Source organism: Lepidochelys kempii, chromosome 1 (assembly GCF_965140285.1).
Source record: "Lepidochelys kempii isolate rLepKem1 chromosome 1, rLepKem1.hap1, whole genome shotgun sequence".
In the NCBI taxonomy this organism is placed as follows: domain Eukaryota; kingdom Metazoa; phylum Chordata; order Testudines; family Cheloniidae; genus Lepidochelys; species Lepidochelys kempii.
Genome location: NC_136380.1, coordinates 25,533,330 through 25,557,433, shown reverse-complemented (window position 1 = coordinate 25,557,433; position 24,104 = coordinate 25,533,330). Strand labels below are relative to the sequence as shown.

General features: G+C 45.0%; 1 protein-coding gene across 4 annotated transcripts in view; it reads right to left on the bottom strand.

The window, feature by feature from the left end:
- The window catches only part of LOC140908865 (glutamate carboxypeptidase 2), a 55,534-nt gene extending 39,795 nt beyond the window's left edge, over nt 1-15,739 (bottom strand). For 2 of the 4 annotated variants that reach the window (XM_073336788.2, XM_073336814.1), the window contains exons 1-4: nt 14,635-14,935; nt 12,497-12,605; nt 8,331-8,517; nt 6,686-6,787 (exon numbers count right to left, since the gene is read on the bottom strand). In XM_073336788.2, the coding sequence (XP_073192889.2) occupies nt 6,686-6,787; nt 8,331-8,517; nt 12,497-12,605; nt 14,635-14,752 (516 nt within the window). In that variant the 5' untranslated portion in view covers nt 14,753-14,935. Of the gene's footprint in view, nt 1-6,685; nt 6,788-8,330; nt 8,518-12,496; nt 12,606-14,634; nt 14,936-15,167; nt 15,265-15,539 lie in introns of those variants that run through there. The other 2 variants (XM_073336805.2, XM_078852247.1) reach the window with 2 other exon arrangements.
- Nucleotides 15,740-24,104: the final 8,365 nt, after the last annotated feature.

The following is a 24,104-nucleotide window of genomic DNA, read 5'->3' as shown; positions in this document are numbered from 1 at the left end:
GGATACTGTCAGAGACAGAAAGAAAAGGAGTACTTGTGGCACCTTAGAGACTAACCAATTTATTAGAGCATAAGCTTTTGTGAGCTACAGCTCACTTCCTCAGATGCATATCGTGGAAACTGCAGCAGGCTTTATATATACACAGAGAATATGAAACAATACCTCCTCCCACCCCACTGTCCTGCTGGTAATAGCTTATCTAAAGTGATCATCAGGTGGGCCATTTCCAGCACAAATCCAGGTTTTCTCACCCTCCACCCCCCCACACAAATTCACTCTCCTGCTGGTGATAGCCCATCCAAAGTGACAACTCTTTACACAATGTGCATGACAATCAAGTTGGGCTATTTCCTGCACAAATCCAGGTTTTCTCACATCCCCCCCACCCCCATACACACACAAACTCACTCTCCTGCTGGTAATAGCTCATCCAAACTGACCACTCTTCAAGTTTAAATCCAAGTTAAACCAGAACATCTGGGGGGGGGGGGTAGGAAAAAACAAGAGGAAACAGGCTACCTTGCATAATGACTTAGCCACTCCCAGTCTCTATTTAAGCCTAAATTAATAGTATCCAATTTGCAAATGAATTCCAATTCAGCAGTTTCTCGCTGGAGTCTGGATTTGAAGTTTTTTTGTTTTAAGATAGCAACCTTCATGTCTGTGATTGCGTGACCAGAGAGATTGAAGTGTTCTCCAACTGGTTTATGAATGTTATAATTCTTGACATCTGATTTGTGTCCATTTATTCTTTTACGTAGAGACTGTCCAGTTTGACCAATGTCAGAGACAGGACACTGGAATAGATAGACTTAAATCTGATCCCATATGGCAATCCTATGATCTCCTCTGTTCCATAGCTGCAGTCTTGATACTGAACTGCGCTTTGTCTGCACACAAGAGCCTTCTGGTGAGCCCATCTAGTTGTAATGTTCCTGAAAAGCACAATTATTTTAGAGGTCATGAATGGTGGTCTTTGAAGCAGCTTGCACTCATCCTTTAAAGTGCCTTGTGGACCAGGATCTTAGTCACTCCCGCAACAGGGAGGCTGGCAGTGGAGCTCTCAGCACAGTGCTATGATTAGGGCCCTACCAAATTCACGGCCATGAAAAACGTGTCACGGACTGTTAAATCTGGTGTCCCCCTGTGAAATCTGGTCTTTTGTGTGCTTTTATCCTATACAGATTTCACGGGGGAGACCGGAATTTCTCAAATCGGGGGTCCTGACCCAAAAGGGAGTTGCGGGGGGGGGGGGCTGCAAATTTATTTTAGGGCGGTCATGGTATTGCCATCCTTACTTCCATGCTGCCTTCAGAGCTGGGCGGCGGGAGAGCAGCAGCTGTTGGCCAGACGCCCAGCTCTGAAGGCAGCACTGCCGCCAGCAGCAGCACAGAAGTCAGGGTAGTAGAACCTCAACCCCCCTTACAATAACCTTGCAACCCACCCAAAAAACTCCTTTTTGGGTCGAGACCCCTAGACTGTGACATTTCAGATTTAAATAGCTGAAATCATGAAATTTATGATTTTTAAAACCCTATGGCCGTGAAATTGACCAAAACGGACCATGAATTTGGTAGGGCTCTAGCTATGATGTGTTCTTGCCTGCGTTTGTTGGTTAGGGGGAGTGCTGCTCCAAGCTGCATGAGCTTCTGCTTCCTGGCGGAGGTCCCATTTATACCCACAAAGAGCAAGTTGCCATCTTCTTCTTCTGCTGCGTGCATGGGGCCAAATTCACAAGTAGCATAAATTTCCTCATCAACAATATTTTTATGTACTGTAGGTATGCATCAGCCCTGATGGGGGTGGTCGTACTGTACCCAAAGAAGGCAGAATTCTATCTGAAACAAGGCAGTCACCCCAAGTTTTCCTTCAGTTCAATAATATGATCTGAACACGCTCCCAAGAGCATGTCAGGGAAGTACAGCAAGCAGGATTTGGCCCATACATATAATGAGCTGATAATGGAGTGGTCATCCCTGGCTAAAACATAACTCACAAGTGAAAAGGGGCTCTGTATCTTGTGCAGTTGTACCAATCATATCTTACATTGCCCCTCCTAAAGGAGCCCACATAAAATCATAGAATATCAGGGTTGGAAGGGACCTCAGGAGGTCATCTAGTCCAACGCCCTGCTCAAAGCAGGACCAATCCCCAATTAAATCATCCCAGCCAGGGCTTTGTCAAGCCTGACCTTAAAAACTTCTAAGGAAGGAGATTCTACCACCTCCCTAGGTAACGCATTCCAGTGTTTCACCACCCTCCTAGTCAAAAAGTTTTTCCTAATATCCAACCTAAACCTCCCCCACTGCAACTTGAGACCATTACTCCTTGTCCTGTCCTCTTCCACCACTGAGAATAGTCTAGAACCATCCTCTCTGGAACCACCTCTCAGGTAGTTGAAAGCAGCTATCAAATCCCCCCTCATTCTTCTCTTCTGCAGACTAAACAATCCCAGTTCCCTCAGCCTCTCCTCATAAGTCATGTGTTCCAGACCCCTAATCATTTTTGTTGCCCTTCGCTGGATTCTCTCCAATTTATCTACATCCTTCTTGTAGTGTGGGGCCCAAAACTGGACACAGTACTCCAGATGAGGCCTCACCAATGTCGAATAGAGAGGGACGATCACATTCCTCGATCTGCTCGCTATGCCCCTACTTATACATCCCAAAATGCCACTGGCCTTCTTGGCAACAAGGGCACACTGCTGGCTCATATCCAGCTTCTCGTCCACTGTCACCCCTAGGTCCTTTTCCGCAGAACTGCTGCCTAGCCATTCGGTCCCTAGTCTGTAGCTGTGCATTGGGTTCTTCCGTCCTAAGTGCAGGACCCTGCACTTATCCTTATTGAACCTCATCAGATTTCTTTTGGCCCAATCCTCCAATTTGTCTAGGTCCTTCTGTATCCTACCCCTGCCCTCCAGCGTATCTACCACTCCTCCCAGTTTAGTATCATCCACAAATTTGCTGAGAGTGCAATCCACACCATCCTCCAGATCATTTATGAAGATATTGAACAAAACCGGCCCCAGGACCGACCCCTGGGGCACTCTGCTTGACACCGGCTGCCAACTAGACATGGAGCCATTGATCACTACCCGTTGAGCCCGACAATCTAGCCAACTTTCTACCCACCTTATAGTGCATTCATCCAGCCCATACTTCTTTAACTTGCTGACAAGAATACTGTGGGAGACCGTGTCAAAAGCTTTGCTAAAGTCAAGAAACAATACATCCACTGCTTTCCCTTCATCCACAGAACCAGTAATCTCATCATAGAAGGCGATTAGATTAGTCAGGCATGACCTTCCCTTGGTGAATCCATGCTGACTGTTCCTGATCACTTTCCTCTCATGTAAGTGCTTCAGGATTGATTCTTTGAGGGCCTACTCCATAATGTTCCATGATTGATACAGAAACTATTAGTGATAGTATTCAGACTAATGGGAAGGCCACTGTGCCTAGGCAAGGATGGTCTTGTGGTTGGGACACTGGACTAGGACTCACCAAACCTGTTAATTCTTGACAGTCACAGACTTCCTGGTTGCCCTCAGGCAAGTCACTCCCCTCTGTGTATCAGTTCCCCACCTGTGAATGAGGATAATTCTTTCTTTCTGCCACCCTCTGTTTGCCTTGTTTGCTTAGATTGTAACGTCGTTGGGATTGGGACTGTCTCTTACTATGTGCCTGGCACAACAGAGCCCTGATAGTGTTTGGGGCCCCTACGTCATACGATTATACTAATAATAAACAACAGGGTGGGGCAGTTGGCACTGATGTAGACCGTACTGTATCTGTTGTATGGAGAAACTAAAGACTTCAAGCTTCCAGGTCTGCTGACTTGGGACTTCTCACAAGCACTAAACTAACTGTATGGAGGGGAGGGTAAAAGCGTATAGTTAGTATAAAAAGAAAACCCATCATCTGGAAGTTTCTGATATGTAATGGAGCAGCCCATTGGAATAGTTTATTGTTGATAGCACTAGCTAGAAGTATGAAGATTTTGCCAACACTGTGATCACGAGTAAGGAACAATTAGCATCCGATTCTTTGAAGAGACAGTCTGGTGTCTCTCAGGCATCATTCTTTTCTCTCAGATAACATTCATGTATTTAATTTTAATTAGTTTTTCGAAAAGGAGGCTTCAGCCTTTCAGATCTATTTGTATTGTTCCCCTACTTTCTATCACTTATTGTGGCTCACCAGAGACCAAATAGAATGACACAGTCATAGTGTTTTTCTCAGGATACTATTTTATGACAGGAGGTCATAATCCATGCATGTGCCCATACACCATGCTCCAAATGTCCTGCTGCAGTTCTACAAAATCTCATTAACTGAAAATTCCCTGGTGAATAGACATTATCTGGTCTGATTTTCCAGCTACCTCTGAATATTAAACCAAACTGTGAGCAGGATACCTTTAATTTTCTGGACTTGAGCAGCCTATTACTAAACTGCAAAAAAATAGTAATTAACAGCCTGAATTAAATAGTCAAGAAAGGTATTGTGCACGAATAAATCTTTTCTAATCTTACGAATTGCTGACTAAACCCGCTAATGAGCGGTAAGGACATAACACAGGAAAGCTCCTGCTCTACAGACCAGTTTTACAAGGAACCCTCTGTCCTTTGGAACCCTCTGTAAAACAGGAGGTACCCAAATTAATACGCCACGGAATGTTCTAAAGTGCAAACGTCCGTTAACACAGAAGCACTGGGATTTAACAAGAGCCAGATTGTGCCCGATGCGTGCCCATGTGTGCAGGAGGGGGAAAAGACACAAAAAGCTTTCCCTAGCTCCTCTTCTGCAGGGCAGGACAACTGACTGGACGCAGAGGGCAGCATGACACACTACCCTAAGAGCTGGTGCTGTATGCACATTTCCCTCATACACAATGACTTCCAGATCCATTTGGTATGGTCAGTGCCTTCAAGGAACCACTCACCCTAAGACAAGGATAGCTTACCTAGAATTTTTTGTAACCAAAACTTCCCACACCACAGTGGGGTCTGATCCTGCATTCCTTATACTCCAGCCACCGTCAGTGGGAGTTCTGGGTGCATAAGAAATGAAGGATCTTGCCCATGATGAGTGCCAAATGATTTTTCATCATTCCTGGAAATGTGGAGCTTTCTAAGAATGACACGGCAGTGACAGTGGCACAAGATATTGCCGGGTTAGCACTGTGGCAGCATTCACAGAAACGTCGGTACTTTCAGAAGCAGCACAGCAATAAGGCACCCGGCATTACTCCATAGATTGTAAAAAGAACAGGAGGACTTGTGGCACTTTAGAGACTAACAAATGTATTTGAGCATAAGCTTTCGTGAGCTACAGCTCACTTCATCGGATGCATTCAGTGGAAAATACAGTGGGGAGATTTTATATACACAGAGAACATGAAACAATGGGTGTTACCATACACACTGTAACAAGAGTGATCAGGTAAGGTGAGCTCACATGGCTGCTACTCTGAAACTGGTCCATAGATTGTGTGGCTGATTAAAGTATAACCACACAGATACCCATGAGTACCGAGCATTTCATCACCAGCTAATGTTTCATACAAGTGTATTTTGAAGGACTTGGGGTCCAGTTAAATACTCGTTGCTCATAATAGAGCATGTCTACTGGTAAAATGCATCATGTTAGAAAAGTTATTAAACTCATATTGTTTAGTTAACATGATGGTAAAAAAAATTTGCCCTGAGAGGCCGTGGGGTAGATTTTTAGAGGCATAAAGGACACTTAAGCACTTATCTCTTATTGAATTTCAATGGGAGTTAAGCACCTATGTGCCACTTGACCTTCTGAATATCTACCTCCATGTCTACCTTAGGAAAAATATGTATCTTAACATGTGCTAGCTAGCACATGGTATTTTAATACATATTAGTCACCTGTGCTTGCTGGTTAAGCTAACTTGTTTTGAAATATGGCTGTCCTTGTCTACACTAAGGACAAAGTAGCGTTTAACACTGTGCTAATTAAAACACGTCAGTTAACACAATTTCTAACATGACATGTTTTCCCAAAATAGACAAGCCCATAAGTTACAAAGTTTCTCCATGGACGAAATCCTGTCCCCACTGAAGTCAATGGCAAATTCCCATTGACTTCAATGGGGCCAGGATCCCTTATATTTATATGGCAAGTTTATATGACCATCTTCTGAGATACTGAAGCTCAGAATTTCTATTGATGTCAATAGAAGCTGTGGGTACACAACACCTTTGAAAAAAGTGTTATTTATTTAGATACTTAAATATGGATTTAGGATCCTGACTAGTTACCCAAGATTGAAAACATTAAACTAAGTTTACAGTGATCACTGGGATGGAATATAGCAGCCAACAACACTAAACATCTTTTTTTTAGGAAGAGAGTCAAAGGAACATCTCCATCTGAAGCTAGAGGGCAAAATTTAAGCAGGAAAATATAATTTCCTAATTCAAAATTTTCCCAATACACAAGGGCTAACACTTTTTAGGGATGATGTGGTCTCATGGTATAAGTGTAGGGTAGGGTTGCCAACCCTCCAGCATTGTCCAGGAGTCTTCAGGAATTAAAGATTAAACTTTTAAGATTATGTCATGTGATGAAACCTCCAGGAATATGTCCAACCAAAACTGGCAACCCAAGTGTATGGCTGGGAGCCTGGAATTTCAGAGTTCTAAACTCTTTACCTCTGGTACCCCTTGGGCTGAGAAGGCACTGTATGGTGGCACAACATCTGTAACAGTCTCATATCCTGGAGGGGGAGGCTCAAATAATGATGTATTGAAGATCTAGTGTGAAAGAAGAAAAAGAAGACATAATATTAGAAAGAGGCACAGTCCAAACGAGCATATTTCTCAGATGGTTATGGTTTAGATTAATCTAGTTCTGCTATCTAACCCAGGGTTCCTCCTGCCCAGCTACTGGGCATGCGCTTCAGGTTGCAGGCTTAAGCCCCGATCTTGCAAAGAGAACTAAATCGGTAGACCCTGCACGAGCATGGAGCCTCAATAAAATATGCACAGGCCCAGTGGCCCACCCATGGGGCTCTCTTTGCACAACATGCAACCCAGGGTTAGACAACACAGTGGTAAAAAGGGCTAAGGTTTGTATACACCACAGCTTCCACCAGCAAAGGAGCTGCACTGGTGGTGAACTACACATCCAGTTTTTGCTTGTGTAGATACAGCCTTAGGTCCACGCTCTAGCCCTAGACACACACTGCCACCCTTAGAACTACAAAGTTTGAACACAGCACAATTACCTCCACTGTAAGTATGTGAATAATGAAGCAGAACACAATTTAAAAAAAAAAAAAAGAACAGGAGGACTTGTGGCACCTTAGAGACTAACCAATTTATTTGAGCGTAAGCTTCCGTGAGCTACAGCTCACTTCATCGGATGCACAGAATGGAACATATAGCAAGAAGATATATATATACATACAGAGAAGGTGGAAGTTGCCATACAAACGGTAAGAGGCTAATTAATTAAGATGAGCTATTATACGCAGGATAATAATTCCACCTTCTCTGCATGTATATATATATATATCTTCTTGCTATATGTTCCATTCTGTGCATCCGATGAAGTGAGCTGTAGCTCACGGAAGCTTACGCTCAAATAAATTGGTTAGTCTCTAAGGTGCCACAAGTACTCCTGTTCTTTTTGCAGATACAGACTAACACGGCTGCTACTCTGAAACCTGTCACAATTTCTTTTCTCCTTGTATTTGGCATGGCAGTTTAAAATAAAACAGTAATAAGCAGCATTTATGTAATACTTCTTCCATCCATAGATCTCAATACATTCTACAAATATGGGCAAGCGTTATCATCCCCAATATACAGTAGGGGAAATTAAGGTACAAAAAGATTAAGGTCTCAGTCTTGGTCCAAAGCCTGGTGAAGTCAGTGACAGTCTCTTACCACTGACTTCAATGATCTTTGGTTTGGGCCCAACATGATTTTCATACAGTAAAACACTGGCAGAGTGGAGGATAGAATTTCCCCTCCCCAAACCCACAGTTTCTTATCCCAAAGTATATGAAAGTGAGTTTTTCCTCTTAGGGTTTGTCTACATGGGGAGCTAATCCTGATTAATTATCTATGTGGACACTCTTATTCTGAATTATCTTAATCTTATCTTAATCCACTTAATCCTTCAATGGACTAAGATAATTCAAAAGAAATCACTCCCAATCCAGAAAAAGAGCATCCACAGAGTGAGTTAATAAGGATTAACTATTCCACTTTAAATTCACATCCTACTCTGATCTAAACTAACTTCCCTGTGTAGACAAATATGAGTTGCAAAACCTGATGTCTTCTTTACCTCATTTCCATGCTCATCAATAATTGAGATGTAGTTGGGATTCGTTTTATTAGGGTAGGACAACAGGACATCATAGTGAGCCAGCTCAACCGAATCCAATCCAAATTCCTTCCACTGGCCTTGGATTTGCTGTGCAAAGCGCAGGTTCTCATCTGTGCCTGCGAGATGAGGATGCTGTGTAAAATTACTGGGGAAAAGAAATGGGCATTTATTAGCAGTCAATACTAGGAACTGGACTTTGTAATTAGAAGCAACCTTGATTTAACTGGAAACAAGTACATTTTAAAACATATAAAAAGCCATCAGAACTACCCAGAATAAACCAGCTACTCTGTCATCCCTGTACCTATGGTTTTAAGTTAGTTTTATAAACATAGACATCAAAGAATTCAATTTCCTCTCAACTACTACTACTGCCCCCTGCTGTGTTGCCTAGTGAATAGATCACTGCATTGAAATTCAGGAGACCTGGGTTCTATTCCCAGCTCTACCATTGGCCTGCTGGATGAGGCCTTCACCACTCTGTGACTCAGTTTCACCATCTCTCTAAAACAGCGATAATGATATTGACCTCCTTTGTAAAGCACTTGGAGATCTACTGATAAGAACTAGATATTATTATTATTCCCCTGTACTACAGCCAAACACTGAAGAAACACTGATTTACTAATTTATTGAAAATCTGATCTCTATATTTGATTTGCTACTGTTCAGGGGGCCATATGATATGCAATATTCATGATGTTCTTCCCAAGTCTTAATGAATTTTGGCACAAAAGTTTATTTGTCCAAAAAAAATTTACCCTGTAAGTTGATTATTGCTATTTGCCTCTTTTAAAAGATTCAGTCATCCAATCAGAGATTAAAAAAACAGTACCTTGTGACCTAGCTGACCCATTGCATATCATGAATAATGAACAGCGAATAGACAGAATGAACAGTCTGAAAAAAGGTTGTGAACAACCATAGTTCTGAAATATTATTTATGGAGACGATTGAGGAAGGATGGCTTTGTGGTTAGGGCACTGGAAAGAGACATTAGCTCTGCTACAGACTTCCTATATGAGCTTGGGCAAGTCACTTAACCTCAGTTTTCTATCTGTATAATGGGAAAAACACTTCCATAGCTCACAGTGGGGCTGTGGGTACAAACTCATCTACTGTTTGTGAGGCACTCCGATACTATGGTGAGGGGGGTGATACAAGTATCCAGATATTTATTTGGCCAGTATTTATAACAAATCCATTTGAAGAAATCACTATCAGCTTGATAGTGATTCACAAACAGTTCCATTTTCAAATGACTGAGGCCAAAATATTGAAGGTCTTTAGGCACCTAAAGATGCACATACATGCCTTTCAAAAGCACCTAGATGTCTACCTCCCACTGATTTCACTGGAATTAGGTGTCTAGGCACTTTTGAAAATCCTGTCTGGACTTTTAGGGGCTTAAATACCTTTAAAAATCTGGTCCTTAGGAGCCTAACTCCAATTAACTTTCAGTGAAAGTTAGGAACCTAAGTCATTTTTGAAAATGGGACTTTAAGTTCTAAGAGACTTAGGCACTTCAGACATTTTTACCCTAAGTAACCAGTTCAAACAGTTCTGCTCTCCTCACTGCCTTTGAAGATAGTGTCATGCTGCCTGCCTTAAGCTTTTTTTTGGATGCAGACAAAGGACATGAGACCTCAGATCAGTCCACTAAACTGAAAGGACTGTAGCTTTTCCTCCTGTCTTGCAAATGTTACCGATGTAACATCTGAATTAAATGTAGTGTTTATTTAACCTTTACAAAAATATGGTAGTCTGGGAGGCTGCCTACCAATGTGCATATGTATCTAGTGCTTCCTTTGTTTTACATCACTTAATTAAATACTTACTTTTTTCATTACACTGATATTGCTTTTTGAAAATACTAGATTATGTATGTGTAAGTACATTCCATCTGCCACATTTAGGGCACCCTTGTGTACAGTGGCATATGAGCCCTAACCTGGGGAGAATTCCTGATACTCTAGCACTCTGGTGAAGATCAGGCAATGCAACTTTTACAGAGAGCAGTTACTAGCCAAGCCCTAGAGTCACTATATGACTCAGTCATGCAATATTATGTGAACTACAGAGGTATGATTGAGAACAACTTTGACCCTTGCTTCTTAGATCAATGAGAACAGAGCTGGCAAAGTGAGCACTCTGGAAGACCTGTGTTCCTCTACTTTTACAAAGAATGTCTGTGGATAACCCAATATTCCCTGAGTTAATATTAAGCCCATGTCCTAACATGGTGTGGGGGAGACTGTTCTGGTGGAGGTGACATGCAGAACTGAGGCTCGGACCATTTGTGGTCATTAAAGAGAGAGTGGCATTTTTCATTAGAGTTGGGAACGTTTAACTCCCAGGATCCTCCTGGCTATGATCCATTTCAAACACAGTAATTGAATTCTCCATCCTTATATTCCCTTTGCTGTTTTTATTGGATGTTGGGTTCATTTCCTGCACCAATCTGCTGTTCAGTATTACTGTTGTGTTCCTGCCGTAGCCGACCTCAGAGCTGCCTTTGTTTCAAAAGCTGAGGCAGCAATGTTAGGCATAGAGACAGGGAGTTCTGATGGCATAAAGCAATCCCACCGCAAGAATGTTTAGCAACCATCTTACTTTGGTAATAACCAAATCCTGGGTTAAAATTTTATTTCCGATACAATCCTGGGCCTTTAGCCTGAGCTTATTTAGTCCAGGGTAATTTAATAATTGCAATGGTTTGTGGCAAATGCATTTAACATTAAATCAGTGGATTTGCCATGATCTCATCCAGTGAGATTGTTTTTCTAAGAACATTTCCACCCAGGCACAACCATGTGTTTTTTAAAAGGTTGGGAGTTATATGTAAGGCAGAATCCCTAAATCACTGATACTTTTTTACACTGAAAGTTAATTACTAGCAATAAACAGAGGTCTCTGGTCTGTTCCTGACTGGAATTAATAGTAGCTTCTAACAAATGCTGGACTCCATTAAGAGACTACTAATAAATTTACCCAACCACATCATATACATTACTAAATGTGTCTCAACTTTTCCCTAATTAAAGTTTCTAGAATAAATTATGGAAATTAAGGACTACTATGTTTTTTTTTAAATCTATGCTCCCCCCACCCCCTTGTATCATTGTCTGAATTTTCAGGAGATGCTAACAGCCTTCCAGCTGGGCTTTAAAACAAGGACAAGATTATTTAAAACATTATGGACCAGATCCTCAAATCTGAAATCAGTGGGAGCTAAGAGCCTAAATACCACAGACGATCTGAGCCTACCCTCCTAGTTAACATGCTTTGGGATGGGTGAGTGGAATAAGCCTTTTGGATTAAATGTATCCTTAAGAAGGAACTTGAAGGCGTGAGAACCACAGATATATTTTGCAGTAATTGGTCAGATTTTAAATTGACCAGCTGGTATCTACCCCATCTCCAGATTCCCATATAAATTATTCGCATCACAAAGGAGTAGATCTTAAAGGCATGTCAGAAAGGAGATTCCAGACATAGGGTCCACATGGAAGGCGTCGCCAGAGTAAGAGTGGCAGACGAAAATAAAAAGGACATGTGATTGGACATAGCAAATGTGAGTAGGAGACAAGAGCAGACAGGTAGGAGGGGCTAACCTGCAAATAGTCTGGAAGGCAAGGACCTGCTGCCTGGTTCTCCTCCCATTTACACTGGTGTAACTCCGCTAATTTCAGTGGAGTCACTCCTGATTTAGGTCCCCGATCCACTTGTATATCTCCCTTTGAAGTCAGAGCATTGCCTGAAAATTGATGCACGGTGAACACTCCCCTGCAAATGGAACCTGGCTGCAGTGGGGAAGGCTGGGCTGTGATGGGGTGACAGCCTTGACCTCTGAGTCCTCTTAAATTGATTACCACACCAGAGAAGCACAGAGTGAGGGTCTGACCACTCTGAAATCATTGGTCCTTGCTCTCTATAAAGGGACCACTGTTTTCCACAGAAATTAAGAAGCAACAGGAGGACCTGTGATGGGCTCCACTGTCAAATATGACTCACATGGGTATTTTAGACACAGGCTATAACCCAAAGTCTGTTCACAAACCTAGTCATTGTACTAGTTGATCACAGATGAATGTTGTGGATAGGTAAGTACAGACTTCACTTACTATAGAAACTGCTTGATGTTTTCAGCTTTCATTTCAGCCATAAATGCCTTCTTCACCTTTTCATGAGAATTAGTGGCTGTTACCTCATCAGTAGGTTTTGTAAACCAGCCTGCAAAACACAATGATAAGAGCACTAAGAAAACATTATTTCTATGGCCCATGACAATATCCTTCAGTATCACATCAAGGTTTTATCATGCCTTTTATTGTTGATTTTATTACACGAGTGTTTAGAGGACCCAACCAAGATCAAAGTCTGATGTGCGAGACATTGAGCCAACACAAAGTAAGAGCTTATAGCCTGGATAGATAAGACAGCCGGAATGCAACCCTACTTGACTGTGGATTTTGAAGAGTTCCATCTACTGTCCAATAAGCACCAGGCCACCAAATGACTAATCACCTTAGTGCATGTTGGTTCAATTCATCTCAGCAGAAAGACAACATCTTTAGAAAGACACACAGAAGCAAAGGACGTGGGTTGCAAATTCATGGAGTGACATGTAAATCTCTGTGACTTTGGTCTCTGCATACTCCAAACGTCTGTCCTATGAAACATCTGTTATTATAATGTCTCCTTAAACAAAAGTTAACTGTTGTAATGATTGTTTTGCTTCTGATATTTCTGAAAATAATTCAGCTAAGGCTTTCTAGGGACACAAACCATGAATAAACGACAAAGACACTCCCCCAAGATTAAAGGTAGGGCTTTTGGGGCCTTTTCTTATACCTTTTTCCATTACTGCTCCCTTTTAACCTGTGGAACTGGGGGGAAATGGAAGTTTCCGATGGAAAATGCTCAGTTCAGTGGTAGGGAAGATGAGGAGTTAAAAGAAAAACCTCCCTCCAAGGGAAAAAGCGAGTGCTCTCTCCCAGCCAGTCTGTGGCTATTCATCTGGGGCTCTTTGTTTCAGTGTGTCTCTCTCATTCTTTCAGTGTGTGTCTCTCTTCTGTCTTTTGTTCTGGCCCTGTCTCTGCTATTCCTCTCCCCAGTAAATGTGTAAAACAATCACACCTAAAACTCTCCGGTTAAACACCAATTTCCCCCCCCCCCCCAAGTGCTTGCTTGTGAGCTCAGTTGCTGCGAATCAGGGGCTGATCCGGCTGCCCCGGTCCAGGGTGTTATACAGGGCACTTTACCCCCGCAGTGAGCGATAGCAAAGTGGAGCAGGCTTGCTCTCCTAGAGCAGTGGTTTTCAAACTGCGGGTCGCAACCCAGTACTGGGTCGTGGAATGTAAGGCATTGGGTCGCAGAGGCTCTGGTCAGCACCACTGACTGAGCCGTTAGAAGTCCCGATGATGGTGCTGCCCAGCTAAGGCAGGCTAGTCCCTACCTGTTCTGACACCGCGCTGTGCCACAGAAGTGGCCAGCAGCAGGTCCGGCTCCTGGGCAGGAGGGCCATGAGGCTCTGCGCACTATCCCTGCCCTGAGCACTGGCTCCACACTCCCAATGGCCAGGAATCGGTCAATGGCAGCTGGGGGGACGGTGCCTGTTGGGGGAGAACCGTGCAGGGCCACTTGTGTACCTCCACCTAGGAGCCGGACCTGCTGCTGGCTGCTTCCGGGACGCAGCGCAGTCCGCGGTGCCAGGACAGGTGGGAAGCCTGCCTCTGCACCCAGGCTGCACTGCTGACCAGGAGCCACCAGAGGTAAGCCCATGTCCCAACCCCACTGCTCCAGCCATGAGCCCCCCCTCAAGCCCGAAGCCCCTTCCTGCACCCCAAACTCCTCATCCCCGGCCCCACCCGAGAGCCTGCACCCCCAGCCCAGAGCCCTGACCCCCTCCCGTACCCCAACCCCCTGCCCCAGCCCTGAGCCCCCTCTCACACCCTGAACCCTCATTCCCAGCCCCACCCCGCAGCCCTCACCCCCCGCACCCCAAACCCCTCATGCCCAGCGGGGCATCATCAACCATTTTCTTCAACTGGGTCGCCAGAAAAAAAAGTTTGAAAACCACTGGCCTAGAGAAGCGCAAACAAACCTCACCCGATCTAAAGGGGCTCACTCCCTGAGTGGGCCCCCACCCCTTTATCCCAGCCAGAGCCCTCCTCCCCTCCCCACCGCCTGGCCCCGAGCTCGCCCCGGGCCGGGAAAGCAGAGCCGCCCAGGCTGGCGAGCCCGCTGCTTAGCACAGTACCGATGAGGAAGCCGAGCAGGAGCAGCGCGGCCGCCACCCCCAGGCTCAGGGCCCAGACGCGACCCCGGCTGCCCCGCGGCGAGGTCCGCTCGGCGCCGCTCCGGAGCGCGGCCCACATGCTGGCCCGGTCTGGCCGCTCTGCGCCGCCCGGCGATCCGGCCCTGGGCGGGGCGAAGTCCGGTTCGCTCCCGCAGGCAGGGAAGGGGGATTCCGGGCTACGGCGCCTCCCTGGAGGCAGCCCCGCAAGTCTCCGGCCTCTTAGGGGGAGCAGGAATTTGCAACGTGTTTCAGTTAGAGACGGGCTCAGATCAGCCCCACCCCGGTTCAAAGGCCCTTGGCACGATCCGTATCCTGAGCCAGACTTTGCAGCTTCTGCCTCTTGCGAATTGAAAAGAAGCCGGGAGACCGACATGCGGGAGAGGGAGAAGATGATCTGAACAGGGTTTGGGGGTGTCACTGTGCGAAGCTAGCGTGGCTGAGCGGCTCTTTCTACAGATCCCTCGTTTTACATACCCCACTTCCCCTCCTTTTACCTGTTTGCTCACATCCCACTTGTTTATGTCTGTGCGTCCACTCCGTCAGGCTTCATTTCTGCCTCTAGATAAATTTCTGGAGGATAGGTGGTCCATCAATGGTTATTAGCCAGGATGGGCAGGGATGGTGTCTGGGTACAGAAATTATATGGTGGGCCATGAATGCTCACGAAATTGGGGACTGGGGGGTTGAGGGCTCAGGCTGGGGGTGCAGGCTCTGGGGTGGGGTTGGGGATGAGGGATTTGGAGTGGAGGAGGGTGCCCTGGGCTGGGACCGAGGGGTTCAGAGGGCAGGAGGGGGATCAGGGCTGTGGCAGGGGCTTGGGGCATGGGGAGGGGGAATTAGGGGTGCAGGCTCTGGTTGGTGCTTACCTCAAGCAGCTCCCAGAAGCAGCGGCATGTCCTCCCTTGGCTCCTTTGTGGAGGCGTGGCCAGACACTCCTGCAGCTCTCTGAAGCAGCAGCATGCCCCACTCCGGCTCCTGCGTGGATGTGTAGGGGCTGCCAGAGGGCTTCGCATACTGCCCCCACCCCAAGAGCCACCCCCCGCAGCTCCCCTTGGCCAGCAACCGCAGCCAATGGGAGCTGCAGGGAGCGGCGCTTGGGGCGAGGGCAGTGTGCCTAGCCCTCTGGCTGACCCTATGCATAGGAGCTGGAGCAGGGACATACTGCTGCTTCCGGGAGCCGTGTGGAAAGCCACCGACACCGCTCCCTGGCTGGAGCTCGAGGGCTGGATTAAAACTTCTGATGTGTTGGACGCAGCCCGCGGGCTGTAGTTTGCGCACCCTGACCTAGCCTCTGTTTGCCAGAAGCTGGGAATGGGCGACAGAGGATGGATCACTTTTTGATTGCCTGTCCTGTTCATTGCCTCTGGAGCTCCCAGCACTGGGCACTGTTGGAAGACAGGATACTGGGCTAGACAGACTGTTGGTCTGACCCAGTATGGCCGTTCTTTTGTTCTTATGTTCTCTTTATTTTCTCATTATCGTAAATTTACTTGCAGTATATTAATGGGCTGTTACGTGCAGAGCCGTCCCTTGGGTATGGCGAATCGGGGCGACCGTCCCAGGCACTGCGCTTTGGGGGGCCCTGCGCTTCGATAAAATTGTGAGGAGGCGGGTGGGGAGGCTAGCGGCAGGTGGGTGGGGGGGCAAAGAGGAGCCTCCCTACCAGAATCTCCCCCTCCCCCCAGCGCCTCCTGCCTGCTGGCGGGCCCCGCTGATTAGTGCCTCCCCCCCCCCAGCGCCTATCGCCTGCTGCGGATCAGCTGTTTCGCGGTGTCAGGAGGCTCTGCGGGGAAGGGGAGAGGAGCGAGGGCCCAGCATGCTTGGGGAGGGGTGAAACGAGGCGGGGCAGGGGCAGAACGAGGTGGGGCAGGAAGAGGCGCGAAGGGGGTGGGGCCACGGGGGAAGGAGTGGAGTGGGGGTGAGGTCTGGGTGGACCTTGGGGGAGAAGCACCCCCAGCAGATTAGAAACTAAGGGCCTACGTCCCGGGTCCCACACCCCCTAGGGTTATATGTCTCTGTGTACGGTATGGAATTCCATAAAGGGTATAGTCCCTGGTAAACAAAGGGGAATAAGCTGGGACTCAAGCTGTGTGGAAATCTGGGTAGTTGCAGCTGTGTTCCTCACTCAACACCTCATGTTTGGGGACTGTGATTTCAGATATCATAACATTCTCACCCTCATAGCTCCATTCTCTTTTAGAATTATCCTCCACTGTCTGATTTACTGAGCTCCAACCCTCTAGAAGAAGAAAGCTGTTTTACACTGGAACAGCTGCAGACCAGTGGACCGAGGACAGACCTGAGAGACAGCACTGCTGTGTTCTCGTCACAGCTCTTAAGATCCATTAATTGTTTTGAAATCTTACGCATTTCGTTCCACCAGTTTGAGACATGTGGACACAGCCAATCCCTGGCAAAGGGGATCTTGCAGCCAATGGTTTGGGAAATTTCCGGGAGGAACAGTTGTAGGGCTGTCACCTGTCCCAGCACTCTGAGAAAACTAGCACAAAGCAGTAAAGCTTCACTTGCTGTGATATTGCAAGGTTCTCAGGAGCACTGTATAAATCTCCCCACTGTAGTCAGGTTTGGGTCCTGTTCCCAGTGAACTCAGTGGGATCAGGCTCTCACTACACAAAAGCCACAAGGATGCAAGTGCATTAAATATTCCCCTTATGCAGACCAGGGTGTTTCAATGGTCTAGACAAACACTCCCAGATCATGTAAAGTGGTGTAATCTGATGGAGGAGAAGCTGGATTCTGGATGTTGCCTGGGGTTGTCAGGTCTGTGTGTTTTCTCAAATGATCTGCAGGCCTGTTTGTGGGCCCTGTGCTAATATTGCATTGAAGCTGTTTTATATCAAATTTTGTAATGCGTCTCGAGCCATAGACAGGTGCAGTGACCAAGTCTGAATAAACAAAATAAATAGAACGCAAGGGCATTATGAGCTTAATTCAATAATATTTGTCTTGCACTTTGAGGCTCGTAAGCAGAAGGTGTTATGTAAGTACAAAAGTGTGATATATTACACTCAGGATAATAGAGTTCACATGTGAAACCATACAGATAATTTGGATAGGTGGAACTGGCACAAGAATGAGGGAATTTAATATTTCTTCTCCACCTGCGATCTAAGAGGAGTCTCTACCAGCTATTCTAATTTGTTAGTGAAACATGGAGGTGGAGGCAGAATGACTTTTTTTCCCTTTATTTTTTCCAGCTTGAGTAGTTTGAAGGGCAAAAAACCCTGCTGTCTGTTAAGATGCAGGACACAGATAATCTCTTAGCTGGGATCATTCAGTCTGGTGTCATTGGCATGATGCAGTTTTCCCTAGTACAAATAAAACCACTTCTGGTTAATTCTATTATTTGTTTATTTGTATTACAGTAGTATCTAGGAGCCTAGTCATAGACTAGGACCCCCATTGCACTAGGTGCTCCTCAGACAGATAATATAACATATATAGGGAATTAATTAACTAATTAAAAGTCTGCAATTTTGCTTTACAGTGGCTGCAGAGTTTCTAGTTTAATCTCTGGTAGAGGTTGTGGCTATGAGCATGTTATTGCATTGATTTACTCTGAATAAAGTTCACGAATCTTTGCTCTATGGGGGCTCTCTGATGGAGTGTACCACCCACTGGAGTTCCAGAGCTAAACTGGTGATGGTGACGAATGCAAGACGCTCTAGAATTCCTCCACAGAAAGGCCAAGGTTAATAGAAAAGCCTAGGGTTCGCCCGCCTGCAGCCCATTTAAGGAAGAGTAAACATATGTCTACCCTGCATTTAAATAGCCCCTAAACTGAGCCCTGCAAGCCCGAGTCAGCTGGCACAGGCCAGTCCAGGGTGTCTAATTGCAGTGTAGACATACCCTCTATCAGCTGCCGGGTGTGGAGACAAGAGGTTGTTTTGGGAGCCTGGAAAGGTTAATTCTGCCCTCACAAACAAGTCAGCTGAAGAGGCTGTGAGTTTGTTTTTGTTGTCTATGTCTGAATTGTAGTTTCTCAAGTAGTTCCATTTACTTCTGTGGGCAATTTATGAAGTAATGTACTACCATTAACCTGCAGTCAGGATCAGCAGCTAGCCCTGTATCCCTGTGTATAAAAAGGCAAGTATTTTCCCATCTCCCAGGAGTGTTGTGAAGATTAAATTTACTTTGTAAATGTAAAGCACTGTAAGTGCCAAGTATTATCCTAAAGAGCCCATTAATTAAACCTGACAATTCTTCTGGGAGATAGGTTATTGTTACATGCTTTGTGGATGAGTTAATGGAGGTGTATAGAGATTGTGTCAATAGGACAGCAGGAAATGAAACGTAGGGGACGCATACTCCTACCCTTCCTCAACCAACTTTGAGCCACCCACCTCCCATTTTGTACCTGTCCAACAGAAGGCACTGAAGCAACTGGTGACTTTTTTTTTTTACTTGCAGGTTTTTTCACTCCATATCCCTTTCCTGATGTATTTACAACCTAGGTTGTAAGCTCCTGGGGGGGGGACGACCTCAATCTGTCCATAGGATGTAGACTCATCATTGCAACACCTAGTGCTTAGGTGCCCTGCTGCCTAGTGGAATCCACAGCCCCAAGGAAGATGCCCAGGCTCCCACAGGAGAATTAGGTGCCTAAGACTGGGATTCTCTGAAGACAGCAAGCTGAGCTAGCCAACAGGAAATGCCAAAAGGAATGCCTAAGCCCCACTCTTCAAAGGTAGTCGGTGCCTAACTCTGGGGTGAAGGGAGGCACGTCTCTCCACTTGGGGTTCACAGCTATGAACCCTCTCCTGGAATTAGGAGACTAAGTCAGGTCAGTCCTTTCTCCCCAGCTCCACCCCCTCAAAAAAAGAGAGAGGCCCCACACCATTATAGTCAGGACACTCAACTGGGATGTAGGATATCTGTTTTCAAATCCAAGCTCTGCCTGATTTGGAGGAAGGACTTGAAGCTAGGTCTTCCCATCCCAGGGGCTGTACAGACATTCTCTCTCTGCCCTAATGAATAGTGAATTATTTATACGGAGTGGAGCAGCTTCAACAGGAAAGAGTGAGAGAGACCCAGGCCAGAATACTCAAGGTGCTTGCCTGGACTGTGGGAGACCCAGGTCTGAATCCTTGCTGAGTCTGATTTGGAGCAGGGGCTTGATCCTGGGTCTCTCAGAGGAGTGCCCTGGCTATTGGATATAAACACAGCCACACATCTTTTGTGTGGCTTGTGTGTGAAATAGGTGGGGAAATGCCTAGCTTGTGAATCTAGGCATGAGCTAGGGTGCCAAAGAGCTTGACAGTTTTGTGCATGCCTCCTGACAGAAACATTAGCACCTACAGGACTTTACCAGTGGAAACAAGTGCCTATGGAATTTAGGTACCTATGTGGATAAGCGGCAGCTGAGTATGGGTTTGGGGGATCTCACTGGCTCCTAAATGTTGGACTTCAGTGCCTAACGACCACTTTAGTGCCTAAGACTCTTTGTGGATTAGTACTTAGTGATTTAGGAGCATAGTTCCCACTGGCTGCTGTCAGGGCTGATTCCCCACTCTGGCACTTCGAGTGCAGAAGGTGGGAGCCTGCATGAATTCTAAAAATTAAAATTGGCCACTCCAGGCTTGTATTAAACTCCCAAAGTACAGCTTTTCTCTGACCTTGGATGGGTAGATGCTGCCATCACCCAAGTGCAAAAAAAACCACCCCTGGGACCCAGGAAGGCGCACTTGGAAATTCCTTCCTGTAGGGTACTCTCAAGCCCTTTCACTCCCCTCCGGGGAAGAGCTGAGAAAGAAAAACAAAGGAAATCAGCTGTTGCCACCAGCTAATTAAACAACACGTGCACAAACCTCCTAGGACACCAAAAATCCAATCCTGTTCTTAAAAAAGGTAAATTTTATTAAAAACAAAAAGGAAGAAAATGCATCTGAATCTTAGGCTTTTGCTAGATTTAAAAATCCCACTTACAAAAATTAAACATCAAGAATAACCTTCTTGAGGTCCAGCTTAAAGGTCACAAGCAAAACAAAAGCATTTGGGTTAGCACAGAGGAGTCCACTAGCCATGAGAAATAAACAGAATTAAACCTAATCACATTTTTCTAAACATTCCTGATCCACTTACACATCTGGGGGTTTCAAATAAGTAGTTCTAGGCATAATCTGATGATTTTTCATTCCTGGTTTAAAGCTTCTCATAGCATAATTGCTGCCCTGTTCCCCTCTTCCCCGGAGAACACCAACAACAGACAAAGGAAAAGGAGTACTTGTGGCACCTTAGAGACTAACCAATTTATTTGAGCATAAGCTTTCGTGAGCTACAGCTCACTTTATCGGATGCATTCAGTGGAAAATACAGTGGGGAGATTTATATACACAGAGAACATGAAACAATGGATGTTACCATACACACTGTAAGGAGAGTGATCAGGTAAGGTGAGCTATTACCAGCAGTAGAGCTGGTGGGGAAGGGGGGAACCTTTTGTGGTGATAATCAAGGTGGGCCATTTCCAGCAGTTGACAAGAACGTCTGAGGAACCCCTTTCTCCCCCCAACCCCCCACCCCCGCTGTTCCTCAGACGTTCTTGTCAACTGCTGGAAATGGCCCACCTTGATTATCACTACAAAAGGTCCCCCCCCCACACCAGCTCTCCTGCGGGTAATAGCTCACCTTACCTGATCACTCTCATTACAGTATTTATGGTAACACCCATTGTTTCATGTTCTCTGTGTATATAAAATCTCCCCACTGTATTTTCCACTGAATGCATCCGATGAAGTGAGCTGTAGCTCACGAAAGCTTATGCTCAAATAAATTGGTTAGTCTCTAAGGTGCCACAAGTGCTCCTTTTCTTTTTGCGGATACAGACTAACACAGCTGCTACTCTGAAACAGACAAAGGGGGAGTCTTGTTTCAATTTTTAAAAGTTTTAGCCGTCCCATTGGCTCTTTTGGTCAGGTGCCGACTCCCTGTCTTTTACCTAGCCAGGGAGACTTTTTAACGCTTTACAGGTAAAGCAAGGAGAGAACAACTACCAAGAGGGACTTTATAGCTAATTGGCTGGCTGGGCATCCATAAAAGGGAGCTACCCTCCCCTCATTTCATTTATCACAGCTACCAATGAGACTTATGTGCCCAAGTCGCTTAAGCACATCTGAAAATGTTGCCCCATTTCTGTATTCTCTCTGTAAAGTGCCATGCACACCTCTGGCACTACAAACAAATGTTAAATTGTATTAGTACATTTCTTCCAACAGAGCCTCTCTCAACCTGCCGAAGCAGGAATGCTGCTGATTTGGCCTGTGGTGCTTTAAGGGGAGCTTTGTGTAATAATAAAAATCAACCTGGTCAATAACTTCCTGATTTTAATTTCACTCCTAGGTTTTTCAGAAGTCATATTTATTTGCCTTCCTCTACCCTTCATGGTGTGTGCTTGGGAGAGTGTGAGTACTTTCATTGCAATGATAAAGTCTCAGCCACAGAGATTTTACGTATATAAAATAAAGAAGATATGATCACTTCTGCTGATCAGTTTTATGGTAGCTACTACTCACTCATCTTCCTTCCAGTTGCTTTTCTCCTTTGGACTATTTTTCCTTTAACAGGTTCTTTCACGGCGTTCTCTATCACTTTTTAAACACCACATGTACTAGACCCAGTACTTCTCTCAGTGAAGTCAATGGGAAGCTTGCAGGTGATTCCAATGACAGCCACAATGAACTGGCCCCATAGATGTGTTCTTGCAAATAGCTTCAAAGGCCCTTTCAACAGCTTCGGACCCCCAGCTCCTCTCCTTTTTAACTCTTATTTGCATTTGGTATCACTACCCCCTATTTAGCAAGTGATGTTCAAGTTAGGGTGATCCCCTGAATTAGGGTTTGCTAAGCAGAGTTGTGCTGCCCTTTACTCATACAATAAGGATAACAATATTTCATTACTCTTGCATTCAATACATTTAAAACTTTTATTAAAACTAATGTTTTTAAAAGTCATATGATACATATAGTACATAATCAGCAATAACCCATATTCAGTTGAATAAATTTAAGAATATAGTTTAGAAATTAGCATCCAAGTATTTGGGTACATCACCCATGAAAAGTTGTACAGAGATTTGGTTGTGGAAAGCAAAATATATCAATGAGTGAAGGTTGTCCCTCAGTAATTGAGAATTTAGGGTAGGTTGTCCATTTAGAAAATACAATTCATGAGGAAAGTATTTCAGTTACTTTCCTGACTGCGCTTCTCATATTAAAATGAGTTTTAACCCAAAACAGCCAAAATTGATCACTTTGGCAATGCAGGACTATCTGCTGATCTCCAAGCAGAGTAAGTGTGTCTATGAAAATACTGTACAGTCAGCTCCTGAGGTCTTTCTCCCCAGTTCATCACTAGATGTTGGGGAGAGCTCATTCAGACCCTGCTTACATATATATTAGCTAGGATGCTACCTGTCTGATTAGTACCTTCATATGTATTTGAACAAGTTCATCTGATAGCAAACATTTACCCACTTAAATCTTCCACTCAGAGTAGCCACATCTTGAGCAGCTTTGCTGCATTAACTCAGAAGCACAGATCCATTTCTGTTGTATGGGATAACAAGGCATCGTGACCTTAAAATTGAAAACAAGTTAAAAATGTATGAAACTTTAAATTTTCATTTTATTTTGCTGTGTGATTGCAATGCAATGTGAAATGGAATTTTTTTAATCACACCTTCTTTAATATTTCAAAGCAAAGATGACACATCTCAGTGGAATTATATATGGTCAGCATGGTAAACATGTTCAGAATGAATATTTGTTCCTTCAGTCTCACTCGTCCCTGAATTCAGGAACAGACTATAGATTGAGATTCTTAGTGTGGTTGTAGTCTGAAAAGTGACTATACGTAATTAGATTCAGCTCTTACTGTAGCACTCTTCAACCATCTATCTTGAAACAATATATCAAGGAGGGCAACTCTCTTATTCTTTATTGAGTCTGAGGCACGGAGTTAGAGTGAATTGTCAAAGGTCTCAGAGAAAGCCATTGGAAGAGATAGGACTAGAACCCAGGTTTCTGATTTCCAGGCCTGTGTCTGGTCCACAAGATCACAGTGACTCCTTCCTTGGTCTAGCAGTCTGCTCCCCATATTTGCTAAATTGACTGAGAAACTAGTATTATGACTGTTGTTATAGAGACAGGACAGCTCTGGAAAAGTGAGCTGAGTTCTGCTTGTCCTCATGCACTGACAACAATATTGCCAACAAAGTTCCAACTGCTGGATCTCCGTTTCTGGAAGAGAGAGGCAACAGGGACAAAGCTCAACTTTCAGATCTTAGGATGAGTTTGCAGTAGTAGGAGTTACAGGAAGAAAACATTCTTTTCCCTGAAAACTGAACACATTCGATAAGTAGCTGAGGAAGAACAAGCATATAGAGCCCCCTGATGTTACTGCATAGTTAGGTC